The sequence below is a fragment of the Globicephala melas genome, chromosome 9 (genome assembly GCF_963455315.2).
Source record: "Globicephala melas chromosome 9, mGloMel1.2, whole genome shotgun sequence".
Lineage (NCBI taxonomy): Eukaryota > Metazoa > Chordata > Mammalia > Artiodactyla > Delphinidae > Globicephala > Globicephala melas.
The window spans coordinates 87804626-87819304 of NC_083322.1; the positions used below are offsets into that span (position 1 = coordinate 87804626).

Here is a 14679-nt window from a genome sequence, read left to right on the forward strand (position 1 = left end):
ATTTAAGTAGCAGTGACATCCAACGATTATCTCTGTCTGATGGATGGGGTGTGGGGCTGTATAGTTCTCTGCTTGGAGAGTAAGCACCAAATGTGGCTGAAAAATTCTGAAGGATCTGTGTATATGGATAGGTTATTTCTTTTGCCATTTTTTCCCCTTTTTTGATTTTCAGGTGGGGAGGACTGAGACTTTATGGACTTCTGCAACATATCTTGTTTTATGCTTTGAATATGACTGTGATGGGGAAATTATCCTGATGACCCGTGCACACACACTCACTTGAATGTGGAGAAAAACTTAAATACAGAAAAGCACAAAATATGATAGGACAAATGGAGGTGTTATATTTTATGGCAGTGGTTTTCAACTGGGGGCAATTTTGTCACCTAGGGGACACTGGCAATTCCTGGAGACAGTTTTCGCTGTCATGACTGGGTGTGGGGGCTGCTACTGACATCCAGTGGATAAAATACAGGGAAGCTGTTCGACATCCTACAACGCACAAGACGCCCCCATAACAGAATTATCCAGCCCCAAATGGTAACAGTGCTGCCGCTGAGAAACTCTTCTTCATGGTAGTTCATTATGTAAATATATTAGGAAATAAGGACAGAAAAAAAATCATACTCCTTTCATTTAGGCAAATCATACAACTCCATAAATGCCCAACCCAATTACAACACCACAGCTTGGATCTACCTATTATTCTTCCCTTTACTTATAATATTTCAAATTGATTAAACGTATGCAACTACTAGAAGTAATAAAAATATGTTTCCATTGCAGGTATCTTGCACCTCCTAGTTTTGAGCTTGCATACAGGCTTGTGGACACAGATGGGAACCCCCCCGCCCCCGCTCCCCCCCCCCCCCCCCCCCCGCCACACACATGCACACACCACACACAGAGAATTCTTTTCGGAAGATATGGCAATACACTCTCTCTGGGTTGAGGTTGGGACCCACAGCATCGACACAAGAGGAAGAGTCACAAATGTCACCCTCACACTCCATGGTAATCATAAGTGAATATTCTCTGGAAAAGATTTCATTATAAATCTCTGTAGCTTATCACTTGGTTAACAATAGCTTTACTTTTTTTTTTTTCCTAAAGTAAACTTTGTTCCACCACTGTGCTAAGTACTTCCCACGTGCGAGTTCCTTTAATCATCACAACAATCTTACGAGATAAACTACGATCCCATTTTAAGAATAAGGAGACTGAAGCACAGAGAGGCAAAGTAACCTGCCCAAGGTCACACAGCTAATAAATGGAAGAGCTGGGACTTGAATCTAGGCAGACTGACCCCAGGGAGGCTATTCCCAACCACGAGGCTCCTACATCGAGTCAGTGCGTCAAAGCCACAACTTGGGCTGGACAGCTACGAGAGACAGGGATGCCTGCCGAATGGGATCAGGACGCCCAAGGCAAGGCTTTTTCTGTTTTCCCCTTGTCTACGCCTAAATAACCTCATCAACTAACCTAAGCGACTTTAGAAACAAACCAATTCCTCAAAATCCTAGATCTCCTGGGTAGAGGTTTAAAAAGTATCCAAAGGGCCCATGTACAGAGGAAACAGACCTAAGGGGCCCACACAGATAGGGTGGCACAGAAAATGGCCTGCAGGGAGCCCCTACCCCACGTCAAGCAGAGGGTCTCCTGAGCAGTGGGCATGCCTACTTTTTACGTCTCGGACACCAGCTTGGGGCACAAAGTCAGGAGCAACAGGAAAGCAGACAGTGCTGGGAGCGGGGCTTCACATGACCCCCATACGGGGAGGCGGCCAAGGCCAGATGGACCTCGGCAGGGACCCCAGAGAGACACTGGGAGCTTCATGGTGTTTCCAAAGGAGCTGACACTGGGGCCGCATGTGAATGTAAACCATACTCATAAAAGGCAGATCCTCAGAACTCCTGGCAATGTAATCATCTTCAGGCCAACAAGTCCTGCCTCAAGAGTGTGGGAAGCCGAAGATGAATCACAGGCCAGAGTCCGCAGGCTGACCTCTGCGCACACATCCCCCGAGACGGAGAGAAACGAAGGCAGGAAGCACTTGACTGAATTGGTTTTCCCATTTTTCATAAGAAACATTCAACTTAATAAAAAATAGCCAAACTTTATTGACAATAATAGCTACCCTTTCTTTATTTCCTTACTATGTGCCAGGAAACTACTTTATCTCTGTTCTTCATAGCAACTCTGCAAGGCAGGAACTATCGCCTTCATTCTAGAGGAAAAGGAGGCTCAGAAAGGTCATGTAATTAGCCCAAGGTCTCACAGCTAGTAACTTGGGTCTGTTTGACTCCAAAATTCATGATTTTTCCACAATGGCTTTCACTGTTTCACATTACTTGTCAACCTCCAAAGTCCTCAGAACCAACTGCCTACACACACACACACACACACACACACACACACACACACGCACACGCGCGCGCGCGCACACACACACACACACACACACACCCTTTTTTCATTTAACTTAACCAGGTCACTGAAATCTTGAAGGCTGCCATGCATCCATCTCTCTGGATATATGATCCCTTAAAACCAGGAGCTGAATCACAGGTGCTAAGAACGGGCAAGTTTCCAAGAGAACACAGGTCCAGTCCCCTGTCATTTAAAACGGTGACAAGTCCAGGGTCTAAGGGCTGGGCAAGGCCCAGCTGGGATCTGGCCCCAGGTGTGCTGGACCCTGGGCTGTGTCCCTCCCACCGCACCTCAGCTCTGCTTCCCGGGGCCACGGCCGCGGATGGATGAACGCATTTCTAGGTGCTGGGAATACAGAGCTGGAAAGGTACATCCCTAGTCCTGAGAGGATCCTAGAAGCTGGCGGATGTGCTGAGACAGTCCACAGATAAGTGAAGTGCGCGGCAGAAGGTGGGAGGCATTGGAGAACAGAGTTCTATGGATATGAAGAGGGATGAACCGCGTCCAGCTGCTGGCCATGGGGAGATGGCACGGGGAGAAGAGGAATGAACGCATGCTCTGGGTGTGCCTGCAGGAAGGCGCCTCTGGCCAGTCATTCCGCACCAACAACTCCCCCGAGGCAGGCAGCGCACCGATCTTATGGACCAGGTGGAGAGACAGGAGGCTACCTGCCTGAGATCACGCAGTTAATGAGGGAGTCATGTGAACTGCTTTGCCTGCCTCCAAAGCCCACGTTCTCTCCACTTTAAAACTTCAGATGCTGTTCTGCGGAGCCCTGGCGGGTTGAGAGGCCAGGAGTAGGCCAGGGACCCCAATTTCAACCTCTCTGGCTCTGCTGTGTATCTATATCCGTATTTGGGTTCTACAGATGAGACTCCGTTTGAGAGAAAGCTCTGCTGCTAACAAGATCGAGTTTGAAACCCTGTACTATGATGTGTTACCTGGAAGGCAAGTGGGTCAGGCCTTTGAGTTTGGGCTGGGACAAGAAGGGCATGTGACCCACACTGGGAGGCAGTGAGGGACAATGGCTAGGCAAGCAGGCGAGGCACGCACTTCCCTCTGGAGCGATGCGGCCTGCGTTCAGAATCAGGCTTCACACCTGCTTGGCTTTGCAACCCTGGGCAAGGTGCTCCTAAGCCTTAGCTGCCTCAAGTTCAAAATGGGGGTAACACTGGTACCTACTTCATGGGGGTGTTGAGACGGTCAGGATTACATGTTCAAAGATAAAGAAAGCATATAGCATGGTGCCCAGCACTTAGCACAGTGCCATTCTCGTTAACTTGCTGATTACAGCGAGGCTAGTCATAGGAGGTGAAAGAGCAAAAAAGGAAATACTATGACACTATAGGAGGAATTTTCAGGGCAACTAAGAAATCCTCACTGTTCCCGGAGTGTTGCTCTCGTTCTGAGCTCTGCCTCGTGTTCTCCTGCCCTTGATAAATGCGGGCTGCGCACCCGAAAGACGAGGGAGGCTTAGGGGCCTCCGTCTGCTGAGATGTGGCCACACCCCCATCGCTGCTTGTCAGCTGATTCAGCAAGAAGCTCAATGGAGACGGGGCTTCGGGGGATGAGATCGGTGACCCCAAACCCCCAAACTAATTTACCGCCACTGTTCAGGAGGTGGCCACAAACCCCCTGGCTCTCCCCCTAAGCTCAACTTGCTCTGGCACCAAAAGGCCTAGGACAGAGGGAGGCACGTGTCTCAGCCCGGCCGAGCCCCAGAGGCCTCCTTCGCTGGCTAGATGAGGCCTTGCCTTGGGCGGAATTCTGCAGGGCACAGTGGGGTCCCAGGTCCCTTTTAGGTTCTTGCCGTCAGGGACCCTGCCAGCGAATTAAGTTCCCAGAGGAGGTTGTGACGGTTTATGGGATTTCTGTCTGTCTTGTTCACTGCTGCGCCCCAGTGCCCAGAACAGCAGCACATCCCATGAATGAATGAATGACGATCCCTTCTGGCATCTTCATGAGACAAACAGAAGCAGGGGCCGCGGAGCTTCCACAGTCACCCCCTGACCCAGCAGTTGGGTGGGATCTTCCTGCCACTGCTCTGCTCTTGACTCCCTCTCCTGTCACCCCAGCTGGTAGCACCACCGCCGGGCCTCTGACAGCCTCCCTGGGAGAGGCTTGACCTTTTCTCTCCTCCGGGGAGAAGGAAGGGTCATAGCTACAGAGCCTCAAGCAAGAAGATCAGCTCGTGCCCAGCGCACGACCTGCTCCTGTGTCATGCTCATTCTGCCAGAAACGAAAACGTTAGAGCTGGAAGCGCCCGCGGAAGTCACCTCTTGTGGAAGAAACGAGGAAACCAAACACTGAGACATGTAGCAAGTAGCCCCAAGTCACAGAGCTGGCTGCCAGGAGGGGCAGGAGACCTGGCCTCTCAACAGAGCTCTTTGTACGGCACTTTCTAGGAGCCTCTATGCCTGTGCAGGTCAGAGAGTCTCAGAAGCCTGGATTCTCTATGTATTATAAACACAAAACACACCTAGAGTTTACACACAGACGCAGGTTCTACATATACATGCAGCTATGTAAATGACATATACGTATATACATATTCATAAGTGACATTAGGATATATATAACTATTCTGTAGTCCCAAATACATTTACTAGAGAGCTCAGATAAGCCCATCTCCTTTTATTTCATACCTGTTTATTACAGGATGGTGATAACTGCAGGGCTGGGGTAAAATAAGAAATCCTGAGTGTGAGAAAGGGGAAGCGTGTAATTTGCAAAAGCGTATTTGATATTATAATTGCTTTTTTTTTTTTTTTTTTTTTAGGCACAAATTTAACAGTAAAGAAGGGCATTTGGATTTTACGTTCAACAAAAAAGGAGGAGAGTTTAAACCAAAAGACTGGGAACTACTGCTCTGGAACTCAGAGCATATGACAACTTTGGAAATTGGCTGGTCCAACACCCCGTGTGAAGACAGGAAACCTCCACTCAGAGAGGTTAAGTCACTTCCTGTCTCAGATCAGTAGCTGTTTATTTGCTATAGGGGAGCAGCCTCGTGGAGGTTATCTGTTGTAAGTCCACACAGCACCTGCACTGAAGGAGACCAGCATTTGCTGCGGAACAGCTGAAGGGAATTTCTCACTTCAAGGATGTAAAGATACAAAGGGAAAGTGAGTTCCCAAACAGGCCTGGCTTTTTTTTTTAACAAGGATGATTCTTGGAAGAGGAGAAGCTGAACCTGTGGCTGTGCTACATGCATTTCTCGGGGGGCAGCAGCCCAGTGGTCCCACACGGGACCCAACCCTCCTGTGTGTCCATACAGGGAGACTCCGCCGTGCCCTCTCTCAGGGGGACCCAATGTCAGGTTGCGAGGCTGCAGGAGGGACTGCTCCAGCCACCACTGCCCCTCCCCTTCGTCATCTGCAGAGGCCACCACCCATCTACCTAAACAATGAGAGGCTTTCTCTCTGGTGTCCCGGCAGGACTGAGTGTGTGGGCAGAAGGACTGCAGCTTCTAAGACAGGCAGCCTGGGAGCAGAGGTAGAGCCCCAGGAGGAATTCACCCATAGCCTTGGGCTAAGACAGACCCAGGGCCAGACCACAGGGGACGGTTCCTCCCTGATGTCGGACACTGGCCGGTGCAGGAGTCCACTTACCGCAGTGGGACTGGAAGACCTGCGGCTTGACGACCTGGTTACAGGCACTGCACACCACGAGGTAGAAGTCGTCGTGTGCTGGGTAGTGGCCAAACAAGTGCATATCTGTGGGGGAAAGGAAAACAGGTTGTTTTGAAAAAGCAACCAAGTCTCAGAAGGTGGACGGTTTCTTCTTGGCATTTCCTCGAGGACAGTTTTTCAAACAAGACGCGCAGAAAGCAATCATCTTTACGAAAGGGAAAGCAGTTTCTCCTAATGCAGCTCCCTACTCTCAGGGAAGCCCGTGCCTCAGAGAACCCCTCCTTATTTTCCTTGCAAACAGACGGCTACCCCTGTTGGTTTGGTCAGCGAGGTTGGGCTGCCTGGAATCACATGCTATGGGGAGTGACCCTGTTCTGAAAGAGGGCCCTTGGGTTAGCTGGGACCCAACGAGGCTCTAGTCATTTTAGGATGGGGGAGCTCCTCCAAACCCATTTCAGCGTAGGCAGAGCCCTCCCAGGTGAGTGACGGGGCGAGAAAGCCTGGAGAGACAGAGGAGTCATCCTGGTCTCGGCAGCTGCCTGGGCTCCCCATCACCTGTGGGAGACTCCAGGGTAAAAGGAAGTGTCCAGACAAGTGGCTTGTCGGCCGCCATCATTACGCATTCTTTATGTGGCAAAGATTTCCCGAGTGCCTAAGTGTGCCAGGTACCGACCATGCTGGGTTCCAGGGATAACTGGTGAACAAGAACGAATGCCCTGCTCTGCTGCAGCAGAAAAGAGAAGAATTAACCGAATCACACAAGTCATCACTTGGTTGTAACAGTGGTACCTCCTAAGGAGGAGATGTACAGGGTTCCATGAGAGGGTGTGGCAGGTAGACCTAACCTTGTCTGAGGCATTGGAGAGGCTTCCCTGAGGAGGGCCAGAGGAGGGAGAGGAAAGTTCCAGGTCTGCCGAGGAAGCAGATTCTGTGTGTCAGCAGAACCTCTTGGCTGGAACAGAACAAGGGGGGAGCCCAGAAGGTGGAAGCCTGTGGACCAAGGTAGAGATTCTGAACCTGACTTTAAGATCAGTGGGAAGCTACTGAAGGTTTTTAAGCAAAGAAGTGACAGAGTTAGATGGACACTGTTAGAAGATCAGTTATGTGGCCTATGAGACACAATCACATAGGTCCACACAAAAACCTGCCCACGCGAGTTCACTGTAGCGTTATTCATAACAGCCCAAGGGTGGAAGCAACCCAGATAGCCATCAACTGCTGAACAAATAAATGAAATGTGATCTATCCATACAATGGGATATTATTTGGCCATAAAAAGGAGTGAAGTACTGATACCTGCTACAACATGGATGAACCTTGGAAACATATGCTAAGTGAAAGGAGCCAAAGCCCCCGTATTATATGATTCCATTTACATGAACTGTCCAGAACAGGCAAAACTAGAGAGACAGAAAGCAGATTAGTGCTTGCCTTGGGCTGCGGGGGGGGCCCTGGAGGGAACTGTCGGACAGCTGCTAAAGGCTACGGGTTTCTTTGGGGGTGATAATAATGTTCTAAGATCGACAGTGGTGACGGCTGCACAACGCTGTGAACACACTACAAACCACTGAACAGCATGCTTTAAACGGGTGAATTGTGTATGTGAATTATGTCTCAAGAAAGCTGTGTGTGTGCAGGGGGTCAGCTTGGAGGATTCGGTGGTCATACCTCCTTGCCCACCGTGGGGTGGGGGGCACTCTGCCGGCCTCTCCTTAGCTGACTGGCTCCAGGGCCACTGAGAGCAGGGCGGACAGAGGAAATAAAAGACACGTTCTGCATGAAAGTCTTTGCATCACAGAGCTGAGCTTCCTCTCCCCAGCCCCCCCATGCCCTCGTTTTTTAGACTCAACCTGTGTCTTTACTGAAAACCACCGGGCGCACGATGGTTCTCCCAGCTGCAGGGCGAGGCCACAGGGAAGCCAAGTTCCTTCTGATTCAGGCACGGCTCATTTATAAGCCAACACAGGCTTCCAGTGCAGCCCCGATGCTTAGGGGGAAATGGAACCGACCCACTTGTCACGCGGCCGGGAGCCAAGACCCCCACCCCAGAGGAGGCTGGACTGGAAGGGTGAGAAGGGCCCCCATTGCTGGGTCCCCTCCACGTGCGAGGAACCCGCACACCTGCGGCGGGATGCGGACCAGACCGGGGCACAGGCGCACTGAGCCTCTGCATCATCTGTGGCTCTGGTCGCAGCCCATCATTTCCCCTCTAGGACTCGCCTCTGTTTCCACTCTGACTAAGACATTACCGGAGGGGAGCATTATTAGTCAGTGCCTGGTAGGCGGAGGCCTGTGGAACGAGGAGGCCTGAGAGAGAACCCAGCTGTTACAAAGGCCTGCGGCGTGGGGAGGCCCAGGCCGGGCCCACCCAGCATGTCCGGGGCCCTTGCTTCAGAGCCTCCCAGCGCACAGAGGATGCACCCGGTCCCACATTGCTGACACCACTCCTGCTTTACATTTTATTTACAGATTATTTTTATAATATATAGTCTTTTTTTTTAATAACAAAAGTGATCCATGTTCTTTGAGGATACATATGAAAAATACAGAAAAGCCAGAAGAAATAAAAAAAAAATCACTGGCAATCTTTATTAACACTTTGCATCTCATTTAGATTTAGTCACATTTTCTATCCAGGAACATGTGAAACCAGGAACTGGCAAGGGCTAAGACATTTATTTATTCAACAGCATTTCCTGAGCTGCCTTCCAGCCTTTCTGCAATAGATCAGGCTAAAAAGGCATGAAAGAAATGCATTAATTAAAAAAACAAAAAAGCGCATCCACAAAATTTTCATGAGCACCTACTCTGCACCAGAAGCTGTGCGGAGTATGGGAGGCTGAGAGCTGTGGGCGAGGAACGCACCTCTGCACCTTTGTCGTGCGCGCCTGATGATATGCCCAAGGCCTGTCAGGCCTCCAGCTGCCGTCCCATTTCAGGATTCCTCCAGGAACCTGTAGACCCCACCCCCTACACGCACCTCTAGGTCGAGAGTTGAAGGTGAAGGTTAGGCTGGTCAGAGACTGGCCACCCTGGGGGTGTCCTCCTCTAGGCCCTTCACTCCACTGGGACTCTCCTTGGTTTCCTCCAGGGCAGTTTCAACCATGCACACGCCTGCTCAGAGCGTGTCTCCTGTGGAAACTGAGAGGACCTGCTGGCCTACTTGATTATTCCTTGGTGATCAGGCCTTAGAATCTCCTCGACAGGCTGCCCAGGCTCTGGGAGAGCCTGGCAGATGCGGAGCGAGATAAGGACACCTGGCTTCTCAGCACCACCACGTCGCGGGGCCAGGCCATCTCGGTCCCTGTGTGTCTGCTTGGGGATGAGGAAGGAAGGCCGGGGAGAACTGGAAACTACTATGTCTGGCATCATGCTAGGCATCCTATTATTAATTCTCCCTCTCTCTCTCTCTCTCAATTTACCACCCAAATAGAGCTGGCAGCTCACAGTTTAAAACAGGGGTGTGTTGACGTGGGCTTGTACCAGCTTTCGAGAGCCAACTGTGCAAGTCTCCCAACTTGTTCAGTGAGATCAAGGTGGTAACTTGAAATCAGCCCTGGTGAGAGTTTTTTTTTTTTTTTTTTTTGGCAGTACGCGGGCCTCTCACTGTTGTGGCCTCTCCCGTTGCGGAGCACAGGCTTCCGGACGCGCAGGATCAGCGGCCATGGCTCACGGGCCCAGCCGCTCCGCGGCATGTGGGATCTTCCCGGACCGGGGCACGAACCCGTGTCCCCTGCATTGGCAGGCGGACTCTCAACCACTGCGCTACCAGGGAAGCCCTGGTGAGAGTATTTATACCACGGAAATGGGCACTACAAATCTTCTCTTTTCTTTGGAAAGCCGCGTTGTTAAACATTTACTGGTGCACCACTGAACGAAGATGGGAAGAAAAGGGAAAAGTGAAATCACCTGTAATGACACCACCTCGGGATAACCACTGTTGGCATGTTAATATATATCCTTCTAGACTTTGTTATCTCATTACATTATCTTAGTTAATCCTCATAACTAACCCACAAAGTTGCTATCATCCCACTTTCCAGGCAAGGAAACAAAGGTAAGAGGTCCCAAGGCAGTGATCTTTAAAGTAGGATGAGATTCCTACTCTACAGCCCACACTCCCATCTCAGCAAAAGGCCACGTGTTTCATAAGAGCAAGATCTCATTTCAAAGATGAAGAAACCAGTCTGGAACGCTTCCATGCATGACTAATGGGCTCTGAGGGAGCCGCTGGCGTTTGCACAGGCCTGGGGTCAGAAGGAGGGATTTAGAGCGCAGTGTCCTTTGCTGTGCAACTTCAGGGCAGGTGCCTAACCTTTCTGAGTGTCAGTTTCCCCTATAAAACGGGGCTCATGGTTCTTGCCTCATGGGGTTGCTGTGAAGGCTCATAAAAGCTGCCTGGCTTTGTATTTTCTGCCTCCAGGGATTCGGAAGAACGTGTGGAAAAAGCTTTAAACAAGGTCTTTTCCCCTATTTTTCAAAACTAACTTGTCCTCATTCCAGTGGGAGAGCTGCTCCAGCCAGCACATTCTTTGACTCTCCTGCGTAACCACTCACAGCCAGCCTCCCGGGGAACCTCAGCGTTCCCTCCAACCTGCAGAATGTCCTGTGTGTGCAAGTACACCATCGCGCACTGTGTGGACAGATGAGGGCTGAGGGCCACTGGGAGGACACTCTCTAGGCTGTGGTCAGGCCCCGAGAAAACGTGCATAAAGGTGATGGGACTGTGCCCATCACAGTGTTCATCCATGTCCCAAACAGACAAAGCCAGGCCTGTCTGTTTTGCCCCATTTTGCCCCTGCAAATGAATCAACTGTTGATCAGATAGATCAGATAGTACCACCATAGCACTGTCACAGAGGTGGCCTTAGTCATCCTCCTTGCCTGATTATGGGAAAGGTGAGAGCAAGCTCCACAGCTCCATTTTGCAGATGGGGAAACAGAGATACTCTTGCTTCTAGGTCAGTATTTTTTGTTTTTGTTCTTTTTAATCCCAACTCACTATACACAAATACATACCTATTTTATCTATCTATCTATGTATCTACCTATCTATCCACTCATCCATCTATCCATCATCTCTCGTTGGAACACGTACGTTACACTCTGGTATGTTCTGGTCTACTCATTTCTTTTTATTTTATTCTGTTCTATTTCACTGAAAAAAATGCTCACTGAGATCTTTTTTTAAAAATTTTATTATTATTTATTTTATTTATTTATTTTTGGCCGCGTTGGGTCTTTGTTGCCATGTGTGGGCTTTCTCTAGTTGCGGCTACTCTTCGCCGCGGTGCGCGGGCTTCTCATTGCGGTGGCTTCTCTTGTTGCAGAGCACGGGCTCTGGAGCGCAGTCTCAGTAGTTGTGGCGCACAGGCTTCGTTGCTCTGCGGCGTGTGGGATCTTCCCGGACTAGGGCTTGAACCCGTGTCCCCTGCGTTGGCAGGCGGATCCTTAACCACTGCGCCACCAGGGAAGCCCAGCTCACTAAGATCTTGAAATTAACTTCTTGACCCTTTAATGGGTCACAACTCAAAGTGTGGAAAACACTCTTCAAGGCAATCCACTGAGTTAGAGGCTGAGCTGAGCCTGAGAGTTAGCTGGGCATTTACAGAGGTTGGAGCTGGTCCTTAGGAGTCACCTGGGTGTCTGAAGCCATGAATTTGTGCCAATTATATTCTGGAGAGTGCCGTGCCAGCTCACAGGAGCTGATTGTATCTCTTCCTAACTCTGCATTCAGTGAGGCATGTCGGTGGCCTGAATCAGCCAAGGTGGGAGTATTTACACCATGGTAATCAGCATCCACTACAAACCAGGGCTGCTTCTCTTGGAGAGCTAGCTGTGAAAATATTTACCGGCACACCACTGACTAGCACCCACCATCACTCCTCCCTGGATCAATTTCCTTAGTTCTAGAAATGGAGAAAATTATATCTGTCATCTACCACACTGGATGCAGAAAGGCTTCTGTGCACCTGGGAGGAAATCATTATGTTAATATAAAATTATAGTAATGATATTGATCATTAACCCCGAAACATAGGCACAACAGAGACAGGTAAACATATTGATCACTTTCTGTATCAGATGAGCACAAAAAGCTGCCACTTGTTCAGCTCTGGTGGTGAGAATGGTCCTGGGGGAGGGGGAGTGGGGATGTTGGAGTGGAGAATGAAGTTCTCTTCAACGTCTGTCAACTTAATGCTTACTCTTTAAGGGCTATTCATGGAGATTATTCACACATTAGGCTCAGAGTATTAAATTAATGCTCCTCATACATGGATCACACACAGGCTATTCTCAGTGCCTCTGTTTAAAGCAGGCAGTTCTTTACTTCTTCTCTTCCTTTACTTCTGGTGGAAGTCTCATCTGCAGCAGAGTCAGTCATCAATGGCATTCATGTTATCGACTTCGTCTGGCATCCTAGGCCTGCCTCCCCATAGCACTTAGGTTCCCACAGGGCTAGTCTGGCTCTCACAGCTTCAACTCCCCTGAACACCTCCCTCCCACATCCCTCTGCCCCTCTCCTCTCTCAGATGGCAGAGGAGGGATGGAGGGGACAGAACCCAGCTGGGGTGGAAGAAGAGAAAGTTTAGGACACCAGAATGGTTCCTACGAAGGTAAAATAATAACTCCGTGGGACTTCCCTGGTGGTGCAGTGGTTGAGAATCTGCCTGCCAATGCAGGGGACACGGGTTCGAGCCCTGGTCTGGGAAGATCCCTTAGATGCCACAGAGCAACTAAGTCCGTGCGCCACAACTACTGAGCCCGCGTGCCACAACTACTGAAGCCCGTGCTCCTAGAGCCCGTGCTCCGCAACAAAAGAAGCCACGACGATGAGAAGCCCACACACCACAATGAAGAGTAGCCTCCGCTCGCCACAACTAGAGAGAGTCCGCGCACAGCAACGAAGACCCAACGCAGCCGAAAATAAACAATAAATAAATATATAAATTTATTTTTTAAAAAAAGAATAATAACTCTGATTTCCTGGTGTAGTTGATAACCTGCTTCTTAAGTCAATGCTGAAAAAGAAATTGGCAGAATGGGAGCAGCATTTTATAAACAGCTTTCAGAGGGGAACACTTCCGACAAGGAGAGTCGTGAGCGTATTAACTTTCCTTTACATCCAGTATTCACTTCGAGAAAACGGCTGAAGTAAAGGAACAGGCAGGGTGACATACCCAATTTGCTATTTGTACAGGACTCGTTTCTAAGATGGGAAGACAGCTGCTTTTGTGGCTTCAGGATCACACTAGATTCTGTGCACTTTTGCATTTGCCCCTGGACACCTTCCAAAGCTCAAGACTTGGGCATTTACGAAGAAACAACTGGTGAGAGCTCGAAAGATGAAAAACTTAAGGAAGAGTGATTCCTTCCCTTTGCAAATAGGAATGCCAAGTCAAGCACAGGCTGCACAGAGAAGCAGCTAGAAGCAGACTAGCTTTGAAGGCTGGGGGACAGCTTATCAGCAATCCGTGATGCCTGTGCTCACTAGAGAAGATCAGAAGATCCCGCAGCGGGAAAAGGAAGACAGCAAAGCAGACAACTTTGAATGTTAGCTTCTTGGGAAAAAAACAAAAAAGCCCCAGAAAACAGACTCAAGTTTCCCCCAAAGTCTTTTCTGGGGTTGTGAAACCACCCTGGTTGCTACAGGAATTATGAAAATGTCAAGGTAGCATATGCCTCTGGTATAACAACGGTTTCATATACTTTTAAAATTAGGCTTCCCTTCTGAATGGACCCTAAAAAAACAAGGTAATGACAAACACTGAGATTATGTGATTTCAACACACCGAGCCGTCTCCAGGAAGGTAAACGTGAGCCTCTGCCCGTGGTGGGTAACGGATGCACAGATCTTGGTGGGACCTACGGATGTGACAACGCTGGGATGATGGCTGGAGAGCGGGTGCCACTGGACTTCCTTGGAAAACTACCAAAAGGATGAGCTGGGCAGGCAGTGGCTTTGATGTGAGGGCTTCCACTTACATAAACTCAGACAGGAGATTACCGGGAAGAACAGTAACCGTGGTTCAAGGACACACATGGCTGCCTCCAAGCATGGATTCACATCCGGACACGGCTGCCACTCAGTAGAAGCACCTTTCACACTGGGAGAGGCTGGTCCTAGAGGCCTTCCTTTCTCCCATTAATCTTAATACACTCATTATACAGTTTTTTATTAATGTATCTTTTCTCTCTGCTCGTGGAATTTTCAGCTCTATTTTAATCACTTATGTCAAATGGAAAGCATGAGGCAGGGTGGGGGGGGGACCCTTCTCCTTTGCTCTGATGGCGTGATTCTAGGTGTCCCTCAACTCCCCTTAAAGTCACAGAACAAAATAATTTGGGGTCTTCAAAGCAACGACCTCAGACCTGACACCTCCCATTCCCCTAGCAGAATGTTGAACTCCCCTCAAGGAAAATTCAAAAAGAACAAAATGTGGTCACCAGCCTCTCCCCCTCTCACACCCTGCAGCACAAGGAAGGAAGAGAGACTGGGACGCTGGACCTGGAGGTGATCGGAGCCCGGAGTTGAGAACAAAAACTATGAGAGGTGGGCCTTGAAAAATGCAGCGTCTGAGAGCTGGGCTCTGGACTCAGGCAGCCTCGAGTTCAA

At 49.6% G+C, this 14679-nt stretch overlaps 1 protein-coding gene across 7 annotated transcripts in view; it reads right to left on the reverse strand.

Annotated features, from left to right (window-relative positions):
- ATXN7L1 (ataxin 7 like 1) overlaps nt 1-14679 on the reverse strand; it is a 242090-nt gene that overhangs the window by 149235 nt on the left and 78176 nt on the right. For all 7 annotated transcript variants that reach the window (XM_030834356.2, XM_030834355.2, XM_060304801.1 and 4 more), the window contains one exon: nt 6042-6146. In XM_030834356.2, the coding sequence (XP_030690216.1) occupies nt 6042-6146 (105 nt within the window). The remainder of the gene's footprint in view (nt 1-6041; nt 6147-14679) is intronic.